The 25891-nt window shown below is 50.4% G+C and overlaps 8 protein-coding genes across 8 annotated transcripts; 2 read left to right on the forward strand and 6 right to left on the reverse strand.

Moving 5' to 3' along the window:
* Nucleotides 1-536: 536 nt before the first annotated feature.
* On the reverse strand, nt 537-1145 carry M436DRAFT_84993 (uncharacterized protein; the record flags this gene model as incomplete). The annotated part of the gene is made up of 1 exon (XM_013568745.1): nt 537-1145. The coding sequence occupies one exon, from the start codon at nt 1143-1145 to the stop codon at nt 537-539; it is 609 nt and encodes a 202-aa protein (XP_013424199.1).
* A 4096-nt stretch (nt 1146-5241) lies between these two features.
* M436DRAFT_21951 (uncharacterized protein) lies at nt 5242-5853 on the reverse strand (the record flags this gene model as incomplete). Its single annotated transcript, XM_013568570.1, has 1 exon — nt 5242-5853. A coding segment is annotated over one exon (612 nt), but the record flags the coding sequence as incomplete, so codon positions are not given.
* Nucleotides 5854-5878: 25 nt separating this feature from the next.
* Nucleotides 5879-7825, reverse strand: M436DRAFT_84995 (uncharacterized protein; the record flags this gene model as incomplete). Its single annotated transcript, XM_013568746.1, has 1 exon — nt 5879-7825. The coding sequence occupies one exon, from the start codon at nt 7823-7825 to the stop codon at nt 5879-5881; it is 1947 nt and encodes a 648-aa protein (XP_013424200.1).
* Nucleotides 7826-8356: 531 nt separating this feature from the next.
* Nucleotides 8357-9381, reverse strand: M436DRAFT_75702 (uncharacterized protein; the record flags this gene model as incomplete). The annotated part of the gene is made up of 2 exons (XM_013568747.1): nt 8357-9180; nt 9243-9381. The coding sequence occupies 2 exons, from the start codon at nt 9379-9381 to the stop codon at nt 8357-8359; spliced, it is 963 nt and encodes a 320-aa protein (XP_013424201.1).
* Nucleotides 9382-11077: 1696 nt separating this feature from the next.
* Nucleotides 11078-11644, forward strand: M436DRAFT_54785 (uncharacterized protein; the record flags this gene model as incomplete). The annotated part of the gene is made up of 2 exons (XM_013568610.1): nt 11078-11230; nt 11285-11644. 2 exons carry the CDS (start codon nt 11078-11080, stop codon nt 11642-11644), a joined length of 513 nt encoding a protein of 170 aa, XP_013424064.1.
* Nucleotides 11645-11847: 203 nt separating this feature from the next.
* M436DRAFT_55007 (putative C4-dicarboxylate/malic acid transporter) lies at nt 11848-13367 on the reverse strand (the record flags this gene model as incomplete). The annotated part of the gene is made up of 4 exons (XM_013568653.1): nt 11848-12132; nt 12193-12680; nt 12735-13097; nt 13151-13367. 4 exons carry the CDS (start codon nt 13365-13367, stop codon nt 11848-11850), a joined length of 1353 nt encoding a protein of 450 aa, XP_013424107.1.
* Nucleotides 13368-15688: 2321 nt separating this feature from the next.
* On the forward strand, nt 15689-22956 carry M436DRAFT_54557 (TOR1 phosphatidylinositol 3-kinase; the record flags this gene model as incomplete). The annotated part of the gene is made up of 3 exons (XM_013568587.1): nt 15689-15744; nt 15802-15866; nt 15923-22956. 3 exons carry the CDS (start codon nt 15689-15691, stop codon nt 22954-22956), a joined length of 7155 nt encoding a protein of 2384 aa, XP_013424041.1.
* A 379-nt stretch (nt 22957-23335) lies between these two features.
* M436DRAFT_66802 (uncharacterized protein) lies at nt 23336-25515 on the reverse strand (the record flags this gene model as incomplete). The annotated part of the gene is made up of 3 exons (XM_013568683.1): nt 23336-23457; nt 23556-23699; nt 24252-25515. 3 exons carry the CDS (start codon nt 25513-25515, stop codon nt 23336-23338), a joined length of 1530 nt encoding a protein of 509 aa, XP_013424137.1.
* Between the last annotated feature and the right edge of the window lie 376 nt (nt 25516-25891).

The raw sequence follows: 25891 nt of genomic DNA on the forward strand, positions 1-25891 counted from the left end.
TTTTTGGAACACTTTATAGCTACTAATCAAATGTACTCATAATGAGAGAGAGAGCAGTGTAGTCAAAGGAGGGGAAATACTGCATTCCAAAACTTTGATTCCTTTGATTCTATGGACCAACTACCTGAGTATAGAACTTGCTTTTTGAATGCCTTGAACCAAGAGGTACCGATGAAAGGAAACAGTGGAGAAGAGATGACAAGGACGACTCCATCGACAGAAAGTCCAAGTGTCGTGTAAAGATCTTGCGATGAGAAGCTCGCAAGCCGCATCTGTGGCGGTGAGAAGGGTGTGGAGCGTTGCCGCTGGTAAGGCGGTGAGTGATAGATTGCTCGTCGCTTGTTGGCTGGCCAGGCATGATTGCTGTGGAGTTCGCAGTATACAGTCGACATCCACATATGTGGAGCTGTATTGCAGTCTTTACTTGCCAGTAGATCCCCGACAGAGTGGAGTCATCCAAGTGGTCGTGGTAGGCTGATCGATAAATATCCATGGTCGGAAACGGGAAGTGAGAGAAGGACAAGCAATCATCCTTCTCAACCCTTGAAGATGGTCTTGCTCAAACGCATACCCTTCTTCATCTTCCTGCCCAGAAGACTGCCAGATCTTCTGATACTTCCAGATCTGGCCAAACCGCTTTGTTCAGGCACGGAAGTTTCAGGTGCGATGTTCTCAACTTCCTGCGACATGCTTGGCTTTCGCTCAGCATTGCCCGTCAAGTAGACATCCAACCGCCAGTTCATCATGCGTGCCTTTTCACCTCTGCCCAACTCTTCGGCCTCTGCATCATCGTCGCGGCCACTGTTGCTTCTCGACAATGAAGTTGTAGAGTTGGTCGCACTGCTCTGGCGCCTGTGTCTCTCTGCAGCAATGGGCATAGCACCGATTCCAGAAGTGCCCAGACTGCCACTGCGGGAGCGAGATACACTGCCGCCAAACAAGCGATGGGTGCTGTCGTCGAGAATGCTGGGATCAGAAGCCGAGTCGTCGCACCAAGGACAAGACTCGAGTCGTGTCTCCCAGCCCTCAAGAGCGAGTTTCGAGGAGCAGTTGGAGAGATTTGTGGTGCTAGTGCAAGGTTTGACGAGGGTATACCAGCGATGCGAGCATGGTTGTGTGGAGACGTTAAGGTTGGCTACACACATTGTAGCGTCTCTTGGTAGTGAAGGTTTTGTTGTAGTCGTTGTGCTACAAGAATGGTCAATCCAACAACTCGTTTTTAGTCTGAGTGATGGATAAACTCCAAGAAAGTCCAGGCAAGGACAACCAAGGGAGGGTTGTTTGTTTCTTATCAAATCTCAGAGCTGAAACGGATGTCCTCGGTTGCTCGATGTCAGAAATGACATGTGCCAGCGCGATCAACACAAAAGATAGGCGTGCTTGTACTTTTCGGTCGGGCTGTGCTGAAAGCTTGGTATCAGACAGCCTCGGAGGATGGGATGAGATCAGCAAAGCAACCGAGTGACTCGGTCTGGACAAGCGATGATCTTTCTTTTGCGGGGAAAAGGGGATAGTCGACGAGATAGGTCCAAGGGAAGAGTCCAGCGATGATCTCTTTTTGTTATCTGATGGTCTTGTTGTGTGATTCGTGATGTGGAGCCGGGATATCAAGGTGGAGAGGATGTTTGGTCACGAGCGTTGGTGGGTGACAACGGACGAGAGGCTGGCTGGCTTGCTTGCAATGAACAAAGCAGACGAACTGAAGGGATCGAAAGATGATCTTGCTTATGATCCGAAAGAGACGAACGGATACTTCAGTTATAGCTTGAGCTGAGTCACTACAACAGATGTGACTGCCTTGAGAAGAGCCGAGCAAACAGAAATAAACTGTTTCGGAGACACGTGAAAAAGGTGTCGAAGGTTGTCAAACAAGTCAAGTGTTTGGGCAAAGGGAGGAGCGGTGCTTAATATATCTTCTGATCAAGCACACACCTTGGGCATCATCCCTTTTCTCATCTTCTATCTCTGACACACCTCTTTCCTCATTCCCATCCACCCCTTGACCGATGCTTCGTGTACCATCAGCCCCAACTCTGTTTCTTTGTTTCGACACCGATGATTTTCTTGCTTGTTCCGCTACTTCCCCAGAGCAAGCTTAAAACGGCAGGAATCTCCGGCCCGCTTTTTAGTACACGCAGCCCAGGCTGCAGCCAAAAACCATCACAAAAATGGGAAGGATGGCTTGGAGGAGGCTGAACGATGGAGATTGAGATGCGGGAACTTTACGCGGCAGTCACGTTCTTTGCTCTTTGTTTTGTCATCTGAGGCTGCTTTCGCCGTGCTGTCCTTCTCAACATCCCTGCGAACGATAAGACGATGAAGCTGAAAGAAGGTCGACGCGACTTTGACCATGTACCAATCTGCTGACTGTGCGAACACTTCAACATGAATTTACCTTATGCCCAATTAGCTCTTTCATCACAAAGCGACGTATTATGTGATGCACATCAGCTATGATGAAACCACGACACGTCAAATGCATATGCGTACATCCACCTAAGCTCCTAACAACCATCAAATGTACGAAGCAAACCTTCTTTCATCCAGCGCAGGACAGCGATCTCGACACATTGAGCCACGCGAAACAGTCCGTGAACGTCTTCCGCCGGCCCCCCGCGCCGCTCCTGGGGCTTTTCTCTAGCCCGTAACACTTACCGGTGCCTTGGTTAGACGACCGCCTTCCGGTAGGACAGGCATATGCAAGCCACAATATCGCGTATCGACATCTTTTGCTCCGTGCAATTCTTCACCGCGTCTAGGGACAGGCATGCAGGTGTCGGACGTTGACTGCCTGTCACTCAAGAACCTCCAAGCATTGCAACCACGTGTGAGTGGCAGCGGTGAAGCAGCACTCGTGGCATAGAGCACAAATCAGGGACAAGTTACAAGATACGACCAATGAATCTAACCGACTAGATCAGCGGAATGAGGTTGGACTAAGGTACTGTACATCGGAACACGAATCTATCTCTTCCTTCCAGCACATATCGACCAACCTCATCCCAAGCCTCCCACCGTCCACCTCAGTCAGCCAGGCTAGATAACGAGCCTTAGGCGACCTGCATAACGATATATATCCCGTCAACCCGTCACAAACGATCTGCTTCCTACCACACACCCACAGATAAAGAAGCGCCAACGCGGGAAGCCAGGGGCTCGGTTGGCGGTAATCTCTTTCTTCCTCATACCTATCAATCTGCCCACATTCCGAGACATCACTGCCATGTCCAATGCAAGGAAGCCGGTGAAGAGAGAGGGCTAGCCCTGCTAACCGTTGCTCCTGTCGAATGAGCTGCGACACGTTCTTATCTTTATGGCTTGTGTGCGACAGACAATGTGTGTGGTCACACGGCAATATGGGTCTCGTTTCAGGGCCGCAAACGGACAGGTAAAAGGCGTTCCTACGAAGGCGAAAAAGTGACCCTGGCAATCGAAGAAAGTGGCTTGACCAGGAAAACGCCATGCTCACACTCGTTTTCCAAATCCGAAATGCTGCCCGAAGCCACAGAAAAGAAGCCCCAAGATTCTCAGCAATTGATTGATAGTCTGGCATGATATAGCACACCGTGTGTCGGACATTGGCAAGGTAACAGCAAAGTCCGACTCTGCATCTCTCTTGCTGCCCAACTCCACAACTCACCACCTGATCTTTGTAACACTCAGACCTCGAGTCTCCATGGCAAATCGCACAGCCCTCACACTGCACTAAACACTAACACTGTTGCCTATACTCTTCGGACCGTACAATGGAGTATCTGTTTCTAAAGGCAAGAATAACCATGCTTCGGCTGTCCGCGGGTTTTCTGCCAAGTGAGAGTTGCGCATCATCGATCTTGGCTTATTGCGTGTACGAGTTCGAGAAGAAATGCTTGTCCTCAACTGCCCTAGGAAGTGGAGACTTGAGTTTGTGCGTGTTCGTCATTCGGGAGGCGAGGATGAGAGTCCACTGCGAGAGACGAGCTCGCAGTTGTAGAGGTTTCTATGTTGCTATTTTCGGATCTTGATGGAAAAGCTTGGAGAGGGGTGTGACCCTGGATTCTGATAAATAGTATTTTTCTGTATCAAGGGTTTCTCTTTCTCCTTGCTGTGTAAGGATTCTTGGGATCATGGCTGCGTGCTATTGAGTTTGATAGCCAATCGAGGTAGATCCCGCTATCGACTAGCTGGGATATACTTCACTATGCCTACATCGACCCAAGGATGAAATCTTTCCAGGAATCGATGCATACCAATGCACACAACTATGTCAAGTATAATGAGTGCCCGACACACAGAGATATATAAGAGACTAATCCTAGTTCACAAATCGTCAAGTAGTTCTAGCATATCCCGGGAACATCTACGGTATTCATAGACATTGTCATTTGATACTATATCTTTAATTTCGTTAGATCTCTACCACTAGAGTACGCCCATGATATCTACATGTCCCACGATCAGCGAAACACCACACACAACATCTCACTGATTGCAGAACCGACTACCTCACTAACGTTACAACAGGGATTCTCAGAGTCCAGACTTTGACATTCTTTCTTACGCGCGTTGATGACCCCACATCCGCTCGACCATCAATGTCGATCTTTACACGAGATCGTCAGGGGGTTAAGGATGGATCATCAGGTCCATTTTCATGACTCTGTGATTCCGTGTGGCGTGATGCAAGCGAGGTGATTGTGGGCAGTCGGCCGAAGGGCACTTTCTATGTTTGCATGATGAACAGATGTGGTGCATATGATATACAATAAATGCTCAAGTGATGGAGCCCTTGATTGCAACTACAAGACATGAACGTATGGTTATATTACTGTGTAGATTACGACAGTCTAGCGATGATGTTTGGGAAGATTCGAGACCATGTGTATCCAGTTCGCCGGTCAAGATGTCACATCACGCGCCATACCAAAGCTTGAGCCTACCGAAGATGCCGCTCACAGGATCAGCGGACTGTATGTCTCCAGGGACTAGACTCAAGGACTCAGCTGGCATTATGGTACGCTCAACCGATAACGAGGTAGGCATGATTGGCAATGTGGTAGGCACCATTGTGGATATAGTAGGCACAGTTGTCAATGAGGTAAGCTCAGCTGGCGATGTGATAGGCTCAGCTGGCGATATGGTAGACACAGTATACGAGACAGGCTCAGTGGCCGGCACGGGCTCATTTGGCGAGGTAGGCTCTATCGGCGATGTCTTTTCACAGCCAGATCCAAGGTCATAGTCCAGAGAAAGGGTGGCATCGATAGCTTTATTCAAGTCCGCCGAATCACGGGCATGGACCTGTTCGTGCTCCTCGCTGAACCTGTCCATGGCTTCTTGTTCCAGGCGGTCCAGGTCGGCTCTTTTGATTGCCAATTCCTTGACTGTGGCTAACAGTCGTTCTTCAGCTTCTTTCCTATCGGCGTACATCTTCTGTTGCTCGACCTCGAGATACCTTCCGAGGTTCTCAAACTGTGCGGCCGCTTTCGAGTCGCCTGCAAGGATTGCCAAAGTGTACGCATCATGGGTCCACCGCCGCAAGCTTGGGATACTAGATCTCTTCCTGTGAACAGCAACATTACGAAGCAGTATCAGAGAATGGTGCAGTCTTCTCAACATGCTTCCGCTGTTATCTGGTCCAATAGGCTTTGATTCAAACGCATTGAGCTTGGCAAACAGCCGCATATATTGATTTAGCTCCAAGGCGTGAGGATTGTCGATTCCCCATTGGTCTTGCGATTCTTGCAGTACATTCGGAGTCGTGCGCATTATGTATTCAAAACAAACTCTTTCAAGAGATGTCTGCAGACCACATAGTATCTTGTGTTGGAAGGTATGTGGTAGATAGAAACTTCGTGTCTTGGGGACGGCCATCGTTGCATGTCGACTGATCTCTAAGTCAACGGGGTCTAAGTTTGAATCTTTTTTGAGGTCTAGCGTCCAACAATGTATCCCAGCGTAGATCCGAGCTGGGCGGATCTGAAACAGAGTTCTTAGTTGACATTATGCCTTCGTCTGCTCCAAGACCATCAGACATCGCTGGAGCTGATACAGAGACCTGGAACTCCTTGTTTTCTAGTCTGTCATCGAAACTCTCGACATTAGATTTGGACGACTCTTCCTCGGTACTCGTCGTGTCAACCAGGTCTGATAGATGAGATTTTGAAGGCAGCGATGTGGAACCAAGGCTAGAATCTTCGTCCCATGTGTCCCCAGGTAATGACGGCAAATCGCGCATATGGTCATCGACCAATTGCCTGGAAGCAACGACACGGGTGTGGATTGGGTTCGTGAACGTACACCGTAAGGCGCTACTCTTGAAAAAAAAGCGACGTTTGGCGTTGAGAGCCCTAGTAGCGGCCTCGATGTCGGTGAAAGTGATAAGCGCAACAAGTCGCTCCGGCACTTCGAGTTCAATTGGAGAGAATCTCGCGAACTCCTCGAAAAGAGACTTCTTGTTGACTCTCCTTCTGAACCCTGAGATCCTCAGAGTCTTGCTGGGCTCGCCAACTCGATCCCAGGCAGTCACCTCTGGCTTGACGAGTGCAGCTGAGTTCGAGAACTCTCCTTGTTCCAATACTTGCTTTGAAGTACCTGAAATATCAGGATGAGATATCTGCGAGCCAGCAGCATTTAGCTCCGTAGTCTGCTTCAGATCGGACGCAGGGATCTGTATACGCTCGGTCTCCATTACGTTCGAGCTTTCGTTGTTGTGAGGTGCATTCGAACCCTCCGAAGCTGGGAGCAGTTTCATTCTCTGGCAGTCGGGAACCGTAGCTCGACTGGCGACAGGCTCAATGTCAAGCACGTAGGGAAGTCTGAGGGGCTCCCAAGGATATGGTGATAGGATCTGGCTGGCAACAGCACACACGCGGAGGGGCAGATCGGCATATTGTGGGACTAGTTTACGAGCTTCTTCTGCAGCCTCACGATAACTCGGATATCTCGTATAATTGACAAGAAAGAGGCCTCGAATACAGAGCTCGCGAACAAGTCTGAACAGATCACGAGGCCGATGCTCTAGCAATAACTTGCTAAGACCAGGGAAGAATCCCAATTCGTGGCCGATCTTGTGGTAAGAGACTGAAGGATGACAATGAAAGCCTTTGAGGCGAGGCTTCGATTCTGAGTAGACCTTTTCAACGTAGGTCTCCAAGTAGTAGCCATTGGTGTCTTGAAGCGATACTCGGGGTTTTCTCCGTCGATCGCGCACACCCACAGATACTGCTGTAGCCTGACGGAATCCATCAATCGACTTCGTTGAGCGAGTAGTTTCGAGAATATCGGCTGGCTTGAAATTAGAGAATACTGCGGATGCGGCAGATGTAGCCCTCGAGGTCTCTAGATGATTTTCCAAAAGCTGATCAAAACTCGTAATGGAATTTCCGGAAGTGGAGCTTGGTGATTCAGCCTCTGCGACTGCAGATTGAAAATCATCCAGCCTTCGAAAGCCAGATCTGCGAATCTCGTCCGGCACATTCGCTTCTGAAGAGGGCTCACTGGCGGCCTCTCGTGCGGCTTTACGAGCTCTGATATAGCCACCATGTGGCGGTTGAGCCAAACCGAATAGACCCTTCGCAACCAATTCTTTTGCCACATCAAGAATCTCGTCATATTTGAATTGAGACATCAATGCCACCATGTCCGGATTAGATTGAGCATTCTCGAGCTTGGTTTTTAGCACGTGAGATGGTGTTGTCTTGGCCGTGTCTGGAATAATGCGTTTGAGCTTGTTGTACATTCTCTGCCGTAACAAGAAATCATGACTTATTGGCACCTTCTTTGCTGCACGACTCGTAGTTCGACCAGCCATCTTTTGCGACCGTATGGCGCCTGCTGTACGCATTGTGACTCCAGAATCCAGCCGTGGCGAAGACGAGAATAAAAGAGCGTCAACAAAGATTGAGATGCGGCACGTAGACCACAGAGATATTTGCTGCCAGTGCGAACATTAGCCGGACGCTCGGTTGATAGTGACAAGTGTTCCAGGAGATGCAGGAAACGCGAGCCCAGGACAAAGTTGTGGTCAGTTAAGATGGCAAAACATGTGAAGAGGTTCATACAAAAAGATTAAACTTTCTGATGGAACAAAAACGCAGGGGTGCGTTGGAAAGAGCCGCACTGGCATCCTGGGGTGCTGCGACTTCTACAACAAACCATCCAATTTACGACACGTCGCCGCGATCATCAAAATAACATTTTGCTCAAGTGTGTCCCGAAGCTCAGTATAGAAAAATTATATGCACAGCAAATGAAAAACGATAAGACGCCAGATTTTGCCTTGTTCAGAAAAACCAGCGCCGGCCCAATGCAAATGACCTTCCCATAAATCCTTAAAAACTCCAAAGACATTTTGCACGGCCGTCATAAATCCACCTCAAATTACGTCGAAGCCAGCCGCAAGCATTGTGTAGCTTGCGATAGTGATGAGGACCATGCCAAGTATAAAGGCGAGAGGTTGTTTTTCCAGCGAGCTAGCAGCACTCTTGCAAGTAATGCAGGTGAATGTCGCGGCATCACCGCCTGAGGAGTTTGAATAGGGTTGTGTGGTGTACATGCCGAAACGGAAGTTGCTGTAGACAGGAAGACCGCCATAGACGGCAGTGGCAGTGACAGCAGGCATGGCGGCATCCATGATGATGAGTGTGTAAGTCTCTGTAAGCAGTGGTACCGTGGCGGTGGCTTGGTAGTCACCAGTGTCCCAAGTAACGGCTCCAGTAGAACCATTGACAGTCTGGTTAACGGCCAAGGTGTACATGTTCTGGTTGGCACCGCAAGAAGCGTAAACGTCGATAGCGGTGGGAGTAACAGACAAGGAGGTCAGGTTCCAGGCGAAGGTAACGTACTCGCCGACCTTGTAGTATGAAGAAGATGAAAAAACGCCGGGAGTGATCATGGCGACACCTCCGTAGCCAGCAGAGACACCGTACGTCTTGGATTTCGATGACGATGATTTTGTAGTGGCTGTACCCTTGCTACTTCCACTGCTGCCGCCAGTCGATTTGCCGGTGGTCGAGGCATCTGAGGAGTCATCAGACTTGGATGCACCGGATGAGGCAGCAGCACTCTTGTCGGACCCGGTGGTGGTAGCATCGTTGTTGTCGGTGGACGAAGGCTGGCTAGAGGAGTCCTTGTTGGAGGAATTTGCGGTGGGTTTTGCGCTCGAGGCATCGGACGTCTTGGAGGCGGCTGTGGTGGATTCTGCTGCTTGTGGAAGGTCAGATGATGGTCGTCTCAGGCTTCAGGAAGTTCTTGTGACGCACCCGAAGTATCCTGTCGTGGGAAGACAAAGTCGTTGATGTCGCGAATGGCCTTGAGGTGGAAAGATTCAGACCATGGGGCTGAAGCCGAGCTGAGGGCTGAGAAGAGAGCGATCGAGGAGAGCAGCGTTGCCGGACGCATGGTGGAAAGTTGTGATTGAGGCCTAACAGGGGCTCGTTGTTTGTCGTGTCTCGGGAACCAAGTGGCGTTGTCGAAGTGTTGTTGATTGGCAATATTATTATGCTCAGTAAGCGAGTGACTGGCTGTAGCAAGAATACAGCTGGCGATAGAGGTGAGTGCCTAGGGAAACAGATGTCGTCAAGAGAACAGAGGTGGAAAAAGAGGAGCGTTTGTGAATATCTCTCCTTCAACCACGTCCGCGCCCGCTCACTGTTTGAAGATGCGGGAGCCACCCGCCGACTCTTGGCACCCGCCGCCCCTGCCATTTGCTTGCTATTTTTGGATGCCGCATCGTCCATCACGACTCGTATTCGAGATCCCACTGACTACCTATAAAGAGTCGACCGAGTCTCTAAGGTTACGAGAACATGAGGACTCAGGCATCTTACGGGATGGAAGGCACGGCTCGATTCCATCAAACCCTAGGAAGAAGCCTTTCGGGCCAACATGAAATAAGCTGTAGGTAGGCCATCTAGAGTGCAGGCCTCAAAAGAAGTCCGTATCGAACATTCCAAGTCGCTATCATTACTTTACTTCAGGTCTACCATAAGTTTGTTCCATCCGGAATTGCCTCACAGTCCTGGTGTGAGTGACAACCCTGTCCTTCCAGGACAATTCAGAACTAAGAGCTCTGAGTTCCCACTGCACAACCGAGTCGACTGTTCTCATGTTGTCTCTTCGGACCAAGATGTTGTGCTTGCTAACGTTACCATACTCGATGCTCATTCAATTTGCCTCGGATACAAAAACAAATAATCAGGTTCTGCACGACACGCGTCACTGTAGTCCATGACAATAATGACAATAATGCTGGTAGACCCCTCTCCCGCCAGAAGAGTGAATCCAAGCATCATCACTGACAAGTGCCCTATCCAAAGCCAGATCCTGGAGTAAGCAAAGTTCCATGCAAGTCGTGGTGCTCTAAGAACCTCTTCTTGTCACACAAGTTATGATTGAAACAAAGTCTGTGTAGACTGTGTCACGCCAGATATCCCAGAGAACAGACGCTCGCTTTCGTTCACGTTCGCACCCCACCAAAAAGACTGGCAAGCTGGTTTGCATGAGGGGGCCTCAAGACTGCAGGGCACCCCTTGTCCGAAGACGTCAACACGCATGACTGCAGAAGGCACAATCTTTCTGAAGGTGCTGAGCCTCGGAATCTTCTCAACATCCTTTCGCAAAACACGCAATCGATACCCACAAATCCCCTGATGCTTGAAACGACCCGAGGTCTGAAACACGCCGCACGACATATCCATGGCGCACATTGTGGAGCGGACAAAGGCTTCGTACGCGCCTAATCGCTTGTATTCAGCCATCGAGTGCATTCTTCATGCCTTGAACTCAAAACCATCGCCCTGTGACGATCGCATGCCACACAGGGCTCCTGGACCAGGGACTGTGATCTTCTAAGCTCAACAGCCTGTGGATGCAGCCTGTGTAGTTGTTTAACCAAAGTTATGATGCTGATCGACCGGCAGAATATGGGGACAGTAGTTACAGCTATAGTAAAGTGACGACAGCATTCGACCAGACCACCAGACGTCGCTTAGAAGTTTTGAGGTAAAGCATTATCTATAAGAACTCTTTGAGTATCTCATTCAATCCACCTTGTTCGTTCCATCTCATCAGAAATCTCCAAGACACATACCCAATCATGTACACACCCGTCGCCCTTCTCGCTGCCTCAGCAGGCCTCGCCTCAGCAGCAACATCCTACAAAGCCTCCTTCACCCAATACGGCTCAACCGACACCTGGGGCAGCGGCAACTGCAACGTCGCAACCACAGCCTGCGGCTTCTACACCTCTGTCCGTTTTCACCTTCTCTCCCCTGCCACCTCCTCCACTAACACCCCCATACAGCCCGGCTACTCAGCCGCCGTATCCCAAAACGAATTCGGCGTCGGCACCGGCGCAGGCGCCGGCCCCGCCTGCGGAACATGCTGGAAATTGACTGCCAGCACTGACTCCTCGGGCAACAAAAAGACCTTTGGCAACCCCATCGTCGTCCAAGTGACCAACTTGTGCCCTGCGGAGAGCAACCCTCTGTGTGCTCAGAATGGTCTCAGTGGCACCAACCAATACGGTGCTAACCTCAACTTTGATCTGTGCATTGATTCGGGTGCTAGTGCTGCGTTGTTTGGCAGCAGTGGTGTGGGGTTGGCGGTGGGTAGTGCTGAGGAGGTCAGCTGTAGTGAGTGGAGCGGTAAGGTTGTTCACTAGATTGATGGTAGAGACGAGTGATCGCGAACAGCTGGATCTGTTTAGCTCTCCGAAATTCAGACGCAGCCTGCCAAATCACTTGAGCACACGGGATATCATGGTGCTTTGCTGGACCAAACAGTGAACATGCAATTATCTCATCTATGCATCTTGTACTTCGTAATTCTCGTAAACTTCATGGATCACATCCAATGACTATCCAGCTACGCCCGGATGCCAGCATGCGTGTCCGCAGCTCCATCAGGGTAAGGATTCTCCGTTCGAGTTTGAGTTTTGCTCAATGTCAAGTCATCAGGTTCGGTTTTCCAACCGCCCTCATCACGATCTTCTTGCTTCTGCGGCCAGAGAATGTCTTTGAGAATGACGGCGCGGATCATCATTCCGAAAACAAAGAACCAGCCCGCTACGAGGAGACAGGTAAGCACACAGCCGAGAATGCGAATAGGACGACAGTGATCTAGGGCGCGTGCTACAGCGAAAGTGGCAGTCTGCGAAAGAATGGTTAGCTCAACCCTGCCCTGATACAGAAGTGGCAGAAGCTAACTTACGGTGAGACCAGTATTTGGGAAGATGAAAGAATACCAGGTCAAAGCGAATTGGAGACGGCCATGTCTGACACAAGACCAGTGCGCACCGCAGGACACGATGAAGAAGAAAATGGCGAGACCCCACAGCCAGATGCCCATCCAGTTCGCCATTACAACTGAGATAACACCAGCCATCTCTCCCACGCCCATAAAGTTCTCCGGTATACATCCTGGAAGATTTTGGGCCATGGTGATGACACCCGCGATGGTGAAGCCAGAAGGACCGACGGAGATGAACATGCCAGGACGAAGAGATTCCTTCGGCAATTTTTGAGTCATAAGCCGGTACAAGAACGCGGCATAGACCATCAGACTCATCATGAAGCCTATGCCTTGAAGACAGAATCCGCCAACAATGATCGGTAACGCCGACTCTTTAGCCACTCGTGCAGACAGTCTGCCAGCGTGTGGACCGATGATGAGCAACGGGTAGGCCGGGAAGATCCACACTGTCAAGAATGGTCAGCAAGGCACACGAGGTGCTGAGAGCGTGGCCAACGTACCTGGTGTCATCCTAGAGATGGTATAAGTCTGGGTCGACCACATGATGAGATAGATTCCACAGGTGAAACTCAGGGCCAGTCCACAGTAGCACCAGAACAAGACAATCATAGTCCTCTCAAGCCAGTATCCAGATCTTCCATTGCCGACAGCATATTCAGTAATGTTGGTCAAGACTGTGCCACACGACACGACTGAAGCGGGCACGAAAAGCGACTCGGTGGGATGCGTGAATGAGGCTTTGAATGTCGAGGGGTACCAGTAGAAGCGGAGAGATATCATGGTAACGTTGAACGTGAACAGAACGAGGTTGAAGAGGAAGAAGCAACAACCAATCGCATATCGACCGTGAAACTCGTAAGGTACTGCATTAGAAGGTCAGTCTCCGAACTGCCAGCAAAGTCAAGTGTCCGCATACCAGCCAAGATGACATTCGCCAATTGTCCAGTGGCCATCGTCATTGTAAACCAAGTCCAGACAAAGTGTCGCACTCGTTCTTTCAGCGTCAAGAGAATTCTGTTGCCATTGTGTTCGTCTCCGCTGCTTTCCGCAGGGTCGTCGAGGCTTCTATTGCGATTTGGGCTTCCGGGAAGAGGTGTGCCTGTTGCGTAATGTCTTTGCCAGGGTATATCCATACGTGAGTGTCCAGTCGACCACATATCCCCACGCTCGACATCCTCATCTTGGTGATGCATAGTAGGAAGTGGCGTCTTGCTTCGCTGCGTCATCACTCGAGATCCATAATCCAGTATGTGTGTGCGAGGCCAAATGGGCGGCAGTCGCAGATAGAGAAAATCAAAGAGAGGAAGTAGCAGCAGATCGCGTGCTAGTAGTCAGATCTCGGAAGTGTGGCACTGTTCCTTTCTCTTAGACCCGCCGGGACCCTGGAGAAATCTTGGTGACAAACAGATGGCCGTTGAACGAGTGCGCAAGCCTATCTTGTGACGTTGGGCAATTCTTGGTTATAGACTCGTGTCGCACCACCAGGACATATAAGACCATGGCAGAATCGATTGCGCAAACGTGCCGAACATCCAGGTGTGCCGCTCCTCATCCTGTCAGTTTTTCTGTGATCCTGTCGCATCGCGATTCTGGTGGCCGCAACCGAGGAGTTCCAGCACGTAAAGTGGAGATAGAGTTACAACGACTCCAACCTCCTCGTTATTCCCAGTCACGAAGCAAAGCTTATTTCCGAACGCGAGTCGTGCGGATACACTTCTGCCGGGAATCTGTTGACCCCCGAACTTCTTGTGTCTGTAGGAGCGGATCTCAGGTATTCATCCTCAATATGATCAAGGTGCGATTCAAGTTCTGAAAAGTCTGTTGGTTGCTTGACGTTCGAAGCTTGACAGCTTTTCAGTGGGAAGTGGTAGGTATCACCGTATGTTCGAACTCGGGAAGGTGTTTGCCGATCGCGACTTGTTCCTCCCACATGGTGTGTCTGTGCTTCCTACTTGCGTGTCGTCTCGGTATATTGTCCCCGAGTACACTGTAGCATCACCTTCCCAACTGCCAAAGACTTCGGAAAATGAAGCTGGGTACACAGCGAGAATTCACTCACTTTATGCTGAATACGATACATGCACATCAGCGGTATATGTCTTTTGAAGCCTATCCGCATGTCTCTTTGCATCCACCCGGGAGATATTGCTCGAGGATTGAAGACAAAAGACAACTCGGATAAGCATTCCGAGGTGACTAATCAAGCATTGGGATAGAGTTTCAGCCCTTCGTATATGCATGTCTGCTTGATACAGCTTCTTCCATGGCTTGACACCGTGGGATTCTGACAGAATACACGAAAAGCTTGGAGTGACACCAACGCGCCATGAACTCATTGTATTGAACCATTGTGGCGCTGACCGCAGAGACAACTCCAACAAACGAATACACCTGGCTTCTGACACCCACATCTAGGCATGCCCGCATCTCGTGCTTGCGAGCAATCACGATGGTCGATCGAGAACGATGACCCACATACAATGGAAACATTATCTGGTCTCTCTCTTGTCAGCCTGGTTGAACTTGGTGTGATCGCAAAACTTGTTGATGCTCTGCTTCTGCTATAGGAACTCGCGTCAAAGCAGAAGATGTAGACTTGTCGAAAAGAATACCTTAGGGGCTGGACTTTGGGAGGGGACTGATTGTTATTGATTTCTTTGCTGTACAGCAGTGAACAGCAATCTAACAGTGCCAGGATCTTTGGGCCCTCTGTGATAGCCTTTCGAGCAGCTTCTTTTCTGGCTTCCTTAGAATGCTTGGACATAGTGGAGACTTGTTGGTTGTGAGAAGTCTCTATGAATATCCAGGTACCTTGTGCAGGGAAGCTGTGGACCAGAGTGAGCATATAAGATACAAGAACGTGTAATCACTGGATTCGACGGGTTGTCGAGCCTATGGGACCCATCTCGGCCGTTTGATCAGGCTGTCGTGTCGACCACAATCTCAAAGATATGCCGAATAACACTTGCCGTGATAACACATCATAAACCAACATTACACTTCATATACCAGGTTCGATAGTTACCAAGATGTCTTGATTGGAAGTCGAAGACCATATACCCTTTGTGATCAGCTGTCAGGTTTGATCTGAAATTGAGTATCTCGTCAGGTCACTGCCAAAGGAAGTCAAAGGCTTCATGACCTCTCCGATTACCCGTGAGCCTAGGAGACAGCTAAAGAGCACGGCGGCGAGTCTAGCAAAATTCGATAAGATGTGTAGGTGGAATAATGCAGTAGATGGGAAAACGCGGCCATCCGAGAAGGTAGAGATGGATCGCCTGGGCTTCACCACGTGCACCCCGCAGTTTTGGAAAGAGCACCTTTGGACCTTCACGAATGATCGCATAGCGTCCAACAGCATCACAGCCCAAGCCATTCCCCTGCCAGACCAGCGGTGCGACGAAGTCAGATCTAGATGAACAGCGGCGCATGAGTAGCGCGGTAAGGCAAGACTATGGCTCAAGCCTACCGCGATGCGCTCGAGCGCACTGTCCAAGAGCTCAAATCAAGGTAGCCCACCCTGCTCGACTCGATACAAGCACCATGTCGCTGACCTACTGTCTTTAGGCGCGACGAGAAACGACTACACGCCGCCGAGAACCTGCTACACGAAGTCGAAGCCGCACATAGAGGTGAGGCTGCAGCATCGCCCCACTGGAATGCTCCAGCTAACGCGAGGCCGCCACAGAACTGTCGGCCGCTCAATTTACTCCCTACTATGTCGAGGTCAACAAACGCATTGCCGAACTCATCCAAAATGGCGCCGATACCCACGAACGAACCGGCGGTCTCTACGCGCTTTCGCAGCTCATCGACTTTAAGGGCGACGATGCCGCTCAAAAGACGACGCGCTTCCACACTGTCCTACGCAAGGTCATGACTGGCAACGATACAGCTGCTATGGTTGTCGCTGCAAAGACCCTCGGTCATCTCGTCTCTCCTGGAGGAACTCTTACTGCTGAACTCGTTGATGCCGAAGTCAAAGTCGCCCTCGAGTGGCTGCAGATTGAACGTAACGAGAATCGTCGCTTTTCCGCCGTCTTGAACTTGTACGAGCTTGCAAAGAGTTCACCAACCCTCTTGCACGTATGGATCCCCGACATCTTCGAGGTCATCTGGGTCGCTCTAAGGGATCCCAAGGTCATGATTCGGGAGTCGGCCGCCAACACCATCAGCCAATGTTTCGAGATCCTCATGGCCAGAGATCCCCAGGCACGTCAGAAATGGTTGACTAGGACATATGAAGAGATAGACAAAGGATTTCAACACAACACCGTCGAGGCCATTCATGGTTCTTTGCTCGCTCTGAAGGAACTGCTGCAGAAGGGAGGCATGTTCATGCACGGCCCTCGCTACAAGGAAGCTTGCGAGCGCATCCTATCCTATCGTGAACATCGCGACCCTCTAATCCGTCGTGAGGTCGTCTACATCATCCCAATCTTGGCCCGGTACGCTCCGAAGGAGTTCTGCAACGGCTACATTCATCGGTCTATGTCTCATTTACAAGGGCTTCTCAAATCTCCCAAGGATCGCAATTTGTCTTTCATCGCTATTGGAAATGTTGCAAATGCTGTCGGCAGCCAGATTGCTCCTTATCTGGACAATATCCTCCTTCACATTCGCGAAGCTCTTAGTGTCAAGGCACGTATCAAGAACACGGACGAGGCGCCAATCTTCAAGTGCATCAGCATGATTTCCATAGCTGTCGGCCAGACTTTGAGCAAGTACATGGAAGCCCTGCTTGACCCTATCTTTGCTTGTGGTCTGAGCGACGCCCTCACACAAGCACTTGTTGACATGGCACACTACATTCCTCCGGTCAAGCCAACGATTCAGGAGAAGCTCCTTGATTTGCTGAGTATGACTTTGTGTGGCAAATCATTCGTTCTGCCGGGCCATCCCAGTCACAGCACACCTCTGCCTCGGATTTTTACCAGAGAAGTACGCGATCAACAGGATCCTCAGCATATCGAACACAAAGAGCAGCAGATAGCACTTGCTCTCTACACCCTGGGCAGCTTCGATTTCTCTGGCCATGTGCTAAACGAGTTTGTCAGAGACGTAGCAATTCGCTATGTGGAAGATGACGATGCCGAGATCCGGAAGGCCGCGGCACTGACCTGTTGTCAGTTGTTTGTCAGGGATCCAATTGTGTACCAGACCAGTCATTACTCGATACAGGTCGTCAGCGATGTCATTGAGAAGCTCTTGACCGTCGGAGTAGCTGACCCTGAAGCCGAAATTCGAAGAACAGTCTTGGCCTCGCTAGATGCCCGTTTCGATCGTCACCTCGCCAAGGCCGAGAATGTTCGTACGCTCTTCCTCGCCCTGAACGATGAAATATTTGGCATCAGAGAGGCTGCTATGACCATTATCGGTCGTTTGACTGCTGTCAACCCAGCATACATCTTCCCTTCTTTGCGCAAGGTTCTGATTCAGCTACTGACCGAGATCGAATACTCGAACAATGTCAGGAACAAAGAGGAGAGCGCGCGACTGATCAGCCACCTTGTCGGTTCGTCATCGAAGCTGATCAAGCCATATGTCGATCCTATGATCACGGTACTCTTGCCTAAAGCTCAAGATCCCAATCCAGATGTCGCATCTGCCACGCTAAAGGCAATAGGTGATCTGGCAACTGTTGGTGGCGATGAGATGGTGAAGTATGTTCCTGAGCTGATGAAAGTCATCATCGAGAGTTTACAAGATTTGAGCTCAGCGAGTAAACGTCGAGCAGCACTAAGAACGCTCGGACAGCTCGCCAGTAATTCTGGCTATGTGATTGATCCTTACATCGAACACCCTGAGCTATTGTCAATCTTGGTGCATGTTGTCAAGAATGAGCCGCCAGGTGAACTGCGCAAGGAGACTATTCGTTTGATGGGTATCCTTGGTGCATTAGATCCGTACAGGCACCAAGTCATGGAACAATCATCCGAGAACCATCTCGTCACCGATTCGCAGACCGTTACGGATGTCGGTCTGATTATGCAAGGAACCACACCCTCCAATGAGGAGTACTACCCGACCATAGTCATCAATACTCTTTTGGACCTGCTCAAGGAACCCACTCTTGCGCAACATCATGCTGCTGTAGTTGAGGCGGTAATGAGCATCTACAGAACGATGCGCCTGAAGTGTGTCAACTTCCTTGGTCTCGTGGTCCCTGGTATTCTTCTTGTCATCCGCACATCACCGGCTGGCAACATCGAGAAGTATTTCAACAATCTCAGCGAGCTGGTAGAGATTGTTCGTCAACATATCAGACCTTATCTGCCGGAGATTCTTGCAACGGTACAGGACTTCTGGGCAGACAACTCACCCTACCAGGCGACTATGCTTGCACTCATCGAGTCGATTGCACAGTCTCTTGAGGGCGAGTTCAAAATCTACCTAGCTAACGTACTTCCCCTCATGCTCGGCGTACTCGATCATGATGTTACGCCCAGACGCTTGCCATCAGAACGCGTTTTGCACGCTTTCCTAGTCTTCGGCTCGAGCGCAGAGGAGTACATGCATTTAATCATTCCAGTCATAGTCCGCATGTTCGAGAAACCCGGTCAGCCAACGCATATCCGCAAGCTCGCTATCGAGACCATCGGAAAGCTCTCGAGACACGTCAACATCTCAGAATTCGCTGCAAAGATTATTCACCCCCTCTCACGAGTACTGGGCGGTTCGGAGGCTGGACTCAAGCAGACTGCTCTAGACACTCTGTGCGCCCTCATCTTCCAGCTTGGTCCTGACTACATTCACTTCATCCCGACCGTCAACAAGATTCTAGTGACCCATAAAGTCCCACACTCGAACTACTCATTGATTGTTAGCAAGTTGCAAAAGGGAGAGCCCTTGCCGCAAGATCTGAGTCCAGATGAGCGTTACAAGACTTCCGCTTCGGAAGAAGTGCAGAGAGGTGTCGACAATCGCAAGCTGGCGGTCAATCAACAGCACCTTAAAATCGCATGGGCAGCCAACGCCAAATCAACCAAAGAAGATTGGCAAGAGTGGATGAGACGATTCAGTCTGGAATTGCTCAAGGAGTCACCACAGAACGCCTTGAGATCATGCTCGCAGCTGGCTAGTTCCTACCCTCCTCTCGCCAGGCAGCTGTTTAATTCTGCGTTCGTGTCATGCTGGACCGAGTTGTATGACCACTATCAGGAATCTTTGGTCCGCTCAATCGAGACCGCTCTAACCTCACCACACATTCCACCGGAGATTCTGCAAGTGCTTCTGAACCTTGCAGAGTTCATGGAGCACGACGATAAGGCTCTTCCGATTGATGTCCGCACTCTCGGCATGTACGCCGGCAAGTGCCATGCCTTCGCAAAAGCACTTCACTACAAAGAACTTGAGTTCAATGCCGAGCAGAATGCCAGCAACGTCGAGGCTCTGATCAGTATCAACAACCAACTCCAGCAAACTGATGCCGCCTTCGGTATCTTGCGTAAGGCGCAAGGTTACGTGGACGTCCAGATGAAGGAGACTTGGTTCGAGAAGTTGCAACGTTGGGAAGAGGCTCTAACAGCATACCAACGCAGGGAGCGTGACGAACCGGACTCTTTTGAGGTCATTATGGGTAAGATGCGCTGTCTCCACGCCCTTGGTGAATGGGAAGTGCTTTCGTCTCTGGCCCAAGAGAAGTGGATGCACGCTTCTTCGGAGAACCGCAAGTCAATCGCCGCTCTAGCTGCCGCTGCCGCATGGGGTATGGGACAGTGGGAGCTTATGGATGGTTACCTGTCTGTCATGAAATTACACTCGCCTGATCGCTCCTTCTTCGGTGCTATTCTTTCGATTCATCGCAATCAGTTCGACGATGCACAGCTTCACATCAACAAGGCAAGGGAAGGCTTGGACACTGAACTTAGTGCACTTCTCGGTGAGTCGTACACGAGAGCATACAGTGTCATTGTTCGCGTGCAAATGCTTGCTGAGTTAGAAGAGATTATTGCATACAAGCAGAGCTCTAGTGACCCTCACAAGCAGGAACGCATGCGACTTACCTGGACCAAGCGTCTCAAGGGATGTCAGAAGAACGTTGAAGTCTGGCAACGCATGCTCAAGGTCCGTGCCTTGGTCATCTCACCCCCAGAAAACGCGGAGATGTACATCAAGTTCGCCAGCATTTGCAGAAAGGCACAAAGAAACGGCTTGGCGGAGAAGTCGCTCAACTCCCTTCTTGGTTGGCAAGGTAGTCTCATGACACCAGAAGGCCAAGAGCGCACTCTGCACGCACCATACCCAGTTCAATACGCAGTCTACAAGTACATGTGGTCGAACGGATATTCTTCTGGCGCATTGACAGGTCTGCGGGACTTTACAGAGAGACTACGTATCGACTACGAGCAGCGAACACTCGCAGTCACAAATCCAGGCACCAACGGCATGAACGGTCTGAACGGGACTAATGGGGTCAACGGTACACAGTTCCCAGCAGCTGGCGTCAGCCCTCAGATTTCCGAAAAGGACGTTGCCCAATTGGCTGATTGGCAAAAGCTGCTTGCCAGATGCTATCTCAAGCAAGGCGACTGGCTCAGTTTACAGATGCGTGGTGAATGGGATGCTCACCGAGTACACGAGATAAGATCTTCGTACAAGGCAGCGACCCACTACAACCAAGACTGGTACAAGGCCTGGCACGCGTGGGCTCTCGCGAACTTTGAAGTAGTCACCGCACTCACGGCCAACAAGGATAGAGGAGAGGCCGACGGCATGCAAAGACGTTACATCCACGACTACGTCGTTCCTGCCATCCAAGGATTCTTCAAATCGATCGCTCTTTCTTCATCGAGCTCGCTACAAGATACCCTTCGTTTGTTGACATTGTGGTTCAACCACGGCGAACACCAGGAGGTCACCTCGGCTGTCACGCAAGGTGTGACTACTGTCAGCATCGACACATGGCTTGAGGTCATTCCTCAGCTGATCGCTCGAATCAACCAACCGAACAGACTGGTCAAGGAATCGATTCATCACTTGCTGTGCGAAGTCGGACGAGCTCATCCACAAGCACTTGTGTACCCGCTGACTGTCTCAATCAAGTCGGAAGACAGGGATCGTTCAAGAGCCGCTAAGGACATCATGACTGCTATGGAGCAGCACAGTCCCAACCTCTGCAGACAGGCGGCTGTTGTCAGTCACGAGTTGATCCGTATCGCTGTGCTCTGGCATGAACAGTGGCATGAGGGTCTCGAAGAAGCCTCCAGACTCTACTTTGGTGATCATGATATTGATGGCATGCTTCGCACGCTTGAACCGCTACATCGTATGCTTGACGAGGGCCCTGAAACTCTGAGAGAAATATCATTTATCCAGAGCTTCGGCCGTGACCTCGCAGAAGCCAGAGATTGGTGCAACAACTTCAAGCGTACGAATGAGGTTGGTGATTTGAATCAAGCTTGGGATCTCTACTACGGTGTTTTCAAGCGAATTGCCAGACAACTTCCTCAACTTGCCAACCTTGAGCTGCAGTATGTCTCGCCTAAGCTCAAGAATGTTCACGACCTTGAGCTTGCTCTTCCCGGAACCTATAAGAGTGGCAAGGAGATCATTCGCATCCTCTCGTTCGATCCTTCATCGACAGTCATTCAGTCCAAGCAGCGACCAAGAAAGCTTACAGTCACTGGCAGTGATGGTGGCACTTACCAGTACGTTCTCAAGGGTCATGAGGATATTCGTCAAGATGAGCGTGTCATGCAACTCTTCGGCCTTGTCAACACTCTGCTCTCGCACGATCCTGAGTCCTTGAAACGTCACCTCAACATTCAGCGTTACGCAGCCATCCCTCTTTCGACACAGTCTGGTCTGCTCGGATGGGTACCCAACAGCGACACCTTGCACGTTCTCATTCGGGATTACCGTGAGAGTCGTAAGATTCTTCTCAACATCGAACACCGAATCATGCTTCAGATGGCACCAGATTACGACAACCTTACGCTCATGCAAAAGGTGGAAGTGTTCGGCTATGCGCTGGATAACACCACTGGTCAAGATCTATACCGCGTCCTGTGGTTGAAGAGTAAGAGTTCAGAGGCTTGGCTCGAACGTCGCACGAACTACACGCGCTCCCTCGCAGTCATGTCAATGGTTGGTTATATCTTGGGTCTCGGCGATCGTCATCCCTCGAACTTGATGCTTGATCGCAACACCGGCAAGATTATTCACATTGATTTCGGTGATTGTTTCGAAGTCGCCATGCATCGCGAGAAATATCCTGAGCGCGTGCCTTTCCGTCTCACGCGTATGCTTACCTTTGCTATGGAGGTCTCGAACATCGAGGGTAGCTTCCGCACTACCTGCGAACACACCATGCGTGTGCTCCGCGAGAACAAGGAGTCACTCATTGCTGTTCTTGAAGCTTTCATCCACGATCCTCTGCTCACTTGGCGTCTCGGCAACAAGAACTCGCCTCCTGAGCCTTCATTCCCCTCTGAGCGCCGTACTTCGATTATCGGCGAGTTGGACGCTGCGCCTCGCAGTACACCAGGCGGTCGTAAGCGTGCACCACCCGGCGCCGAGAATGTCCCTGGCGAAGGCAAAGAAGTGCAAAACGCCAGAGCCTTGCAAGTCCTTGCTCGCGTCAAGGAGAAGCTTACAGGAAGAGACTTCAAGAAGGACGTCGAGTTGGCTGTTGAGGAACAGGTGGAGAAGTTGTTGTCCGAGGCAACCAACTTGGAGAATCTGTGTCAGCACTATGGTGGTTGGTGCAGTTTCTGGTAGTTCAAGAAGGTGGTATGGTACGGTGGGATATTATTTTAGTATCTTTTTTTTTCGCTATTACCATGGGTTGGAGGTGGCTGTGAGCTCTTTTGCATGCATAGCGGTGGCGTTTACGGTTTGCTTTTCTCGATTTTGTCAAACCAGTATTGTTAATCTCATAGCATAGGGAATTCCATATTTTGCAATTCACTAATCTCGCCTCTTCTTTCCTCTGTGTCTCACTTTGCATCTCTCAACTTGACTACTCAAAAAACCCCCCACGAACCCAACCGGTTTGCAAAACCATCCACACCACCATGTCTGGGAGTGTTGAACTGAACATCTTGCCCCCTCAAAGTCCTCAGCGTCTTATTCCAAGGCTTCCCATCTAGTTTGCATCTCAAGAGATGTAGTCGTCTACTTTTCCATTGTTGTAGTTTATCCAGCAACGCCATCCGTGTCGATTGCGGCAAGCGATTACGCTGGGGTCATAGCGATTAGAGTAGAGACGGCGGTGTTTTTCTGTGTCTTGGTGTGAGATGGAGGGATTCATGCTGGGGGATTGAGGGGATAGAAAAGGAGGAGGAGGAGGAGGAGGAGGAGGAGCAGGGGGGACTTACGAAGGATTTTACGGATCATTTGGGCTTGGGATTTAGCCATGAGGGATTGGAGGTTAATGATGTTGAGGCAGTGGAATGTGGGTCGAGGTAGTAATCTTGATGGCTCATCTTGCTGTGCTTGTGGAGTAGGCTTCACCTGTTGTGCTGTGTACTATATTGGAGTATCATGGTATCAAGACAGTCTTACGAGAACAGGTCGATCCAGCGAGAAGGTGCTTTAGCTTCGTTGTTGTGAGATGTCTCAGAGGATAGTTTTTGTTCTTTGTGTTTCAAACTGCAGAGGGAGGACCAACAAATAAGGAGACTCGCGACAAGTACAACTGAATCCTTTGGTCTGCACCTGTCTTGCTCTGAAGACTTGGAGGTGGAGTTGGCTAGGATGAGGTTTGTGTGGAAGTCACAACGGAAAGTGGTTGTGTGATTATCCAATGTCTCTTCTCTTCTGCCATTACGATTAAGCTACCTTGATACAAGACAAACACCGCAACTTTAAGCCATTGGTACAACCATTACAACCACAAGTATCAGGGTGCAGTATACCCCCTCCTCAGTATCTGCCTCTCAGCTTGTCCACCAATGAGGATCTTCTGGTTCTCAAAACATTGTTCGTCTTTCCATCAGCCACGATCGCGGTCGACATTCCTGGTCCAGCAGCAGTCTATGCTTCAACCACGTCTTTGCTGCTTCAGGACTCACTCTCCACTGAACTTTTGGTTGTTCCCAAGGTCCCTGCTTTGACACGCACTCTGGCCTTGAACATTGCAAAGCTCAGCTTCGCAGCTTCTGTCACGCACTTCTTTTGTAGCTCTCTCAAGCACACATTGAGGTCATTCTCTGGATATGTCAAACCGGGTTCTCCCAAACGTGCCTGGAGTTGCTCGTTGCGGCGTTGATCGAACTGGGACATTAATCGACCGCTCCAGTATGCGGTGGACTGAGCTGATGTGACAATGTCACCTGCGAGATTAATTCTGTTGGCAGAGTCGTCAGGGTGGAAGGCCATAGCCGAAGACCGTGGACAGGACGAGGGTGAGAGTGTAGTTACGGCTCGGGGTGTGAGGAGTTGATGAGATTGGAAATCAGAGCCGAACAGGGAACGCTGCTTTTCCTTGTCGCAAAGAGCGTGGCGAGGAACGACGTCTGCAGAGAGCATTGTGCGTCTTCTTGGCTTCGCGGTCACTGTAGTCGGAGTTTGTAAGGATTCGCTTAGGGCCGTTGTTGCAAGGGGTCGAGGTGTGGGTGGTTGCAATGAATCTCTCCTTGGTCGAGGCTTGGGTGTTTGATCAGCGGGGGTCTGCGGTCTTCTCGTCGGATTGAAAGACCGGGTAGTCATATCGAGTGGGTACAACGGAACTTCTGGCAGCTGTATAGGCATCATCTTCGTCTCCGAAGTGCTGACACCTAGTGACACGTTCTCCTTGTGTGAAATGGCAGAGAATGGAACTTCCTGCGGGCGGTGAGGGTCCAACAACGGTTCAGTGTCTGATCGAGTGAGACCACGTCGATTGCCGACTTTTAGAATACTTTTGGTTGCGCTCGCCAATCTCGTCTTCGCGCTAGCACTCATGGAAGGGGTCGGAATACGTGATGGCAGCTTTGCCGATCCCAGCGGCTTCATAGATACAGGTGGCTTGGAGTGGTTGCGGTTTCGGGTCAAGGGCAGATTGCTAAAAGTGTTACTCTTGGGTAAAGTAGGCACCGGTTCTCCGGATGATGACAGGTAGGTTTGACGATGCTGCTGGTTCTGCGCCCTTTGTTGATATGTATTGAGAAGATAAGGGTCATCGTCAGAGTTTTGAGTGCCATGACTCGATCGTCTGCGACTGAAGGAGTTGAAAGGATTGAATTGTTGGAGATTAGCAAGAGAGCTCAGACGGCGTAGAGAAGATCTAGGAGTAGGCGATGTCGGACTAGACGACAAAGGGGCCTCAGAAGAGGATGGATGTTGTCGAGCTGGCATTTTGGCCATCAGCAAAGATCTGACCAGAGATTTTGTTGAGTTGAACGATGGTGATGACGAAGAGTAAAGAAAGCGATGGTGTGTGGGACGAAGAGAATGCTAGTATGTTGTGTGTTTTGGTTGCAGGAGCGAGCGATGTTAGAGCAAGCGCGACGCGGGACTCTCGTGGTTGCCACGAGGTTGTTCACTCGGCACTCTGTTCAACTTCGAAGATCATATAGCTCCTCTAGAATGCGCATCATCACATACTTCCTGGAGCGAATCACAACTAGGGCTTACCCATAACGGCTTGAAAGAAGGTCTTGTGTCGGCCTGATGATGCTGGTGTGTTAAAATTGGTTTCGCTAGCTAAAGGGGTGTGCAAAAGTGAAGGACC

The sequence above is a fragment of the Aureobasidium namibiae genome (assembly GCF_000721765.1).
Source record: "Aureobasidium namibiae CBS 147.97 unplaced genomic scaffold scaffold_18, whole genome shotgun sequence".
In the NCBI taxonomy this organism is placed as follows: Eukaryota; Fungi; Ascomycota; class Dothideomycetes; order Dothideales; family Saccotheciaceae; genus Aureobasidium; species Aureobasidium namibiae.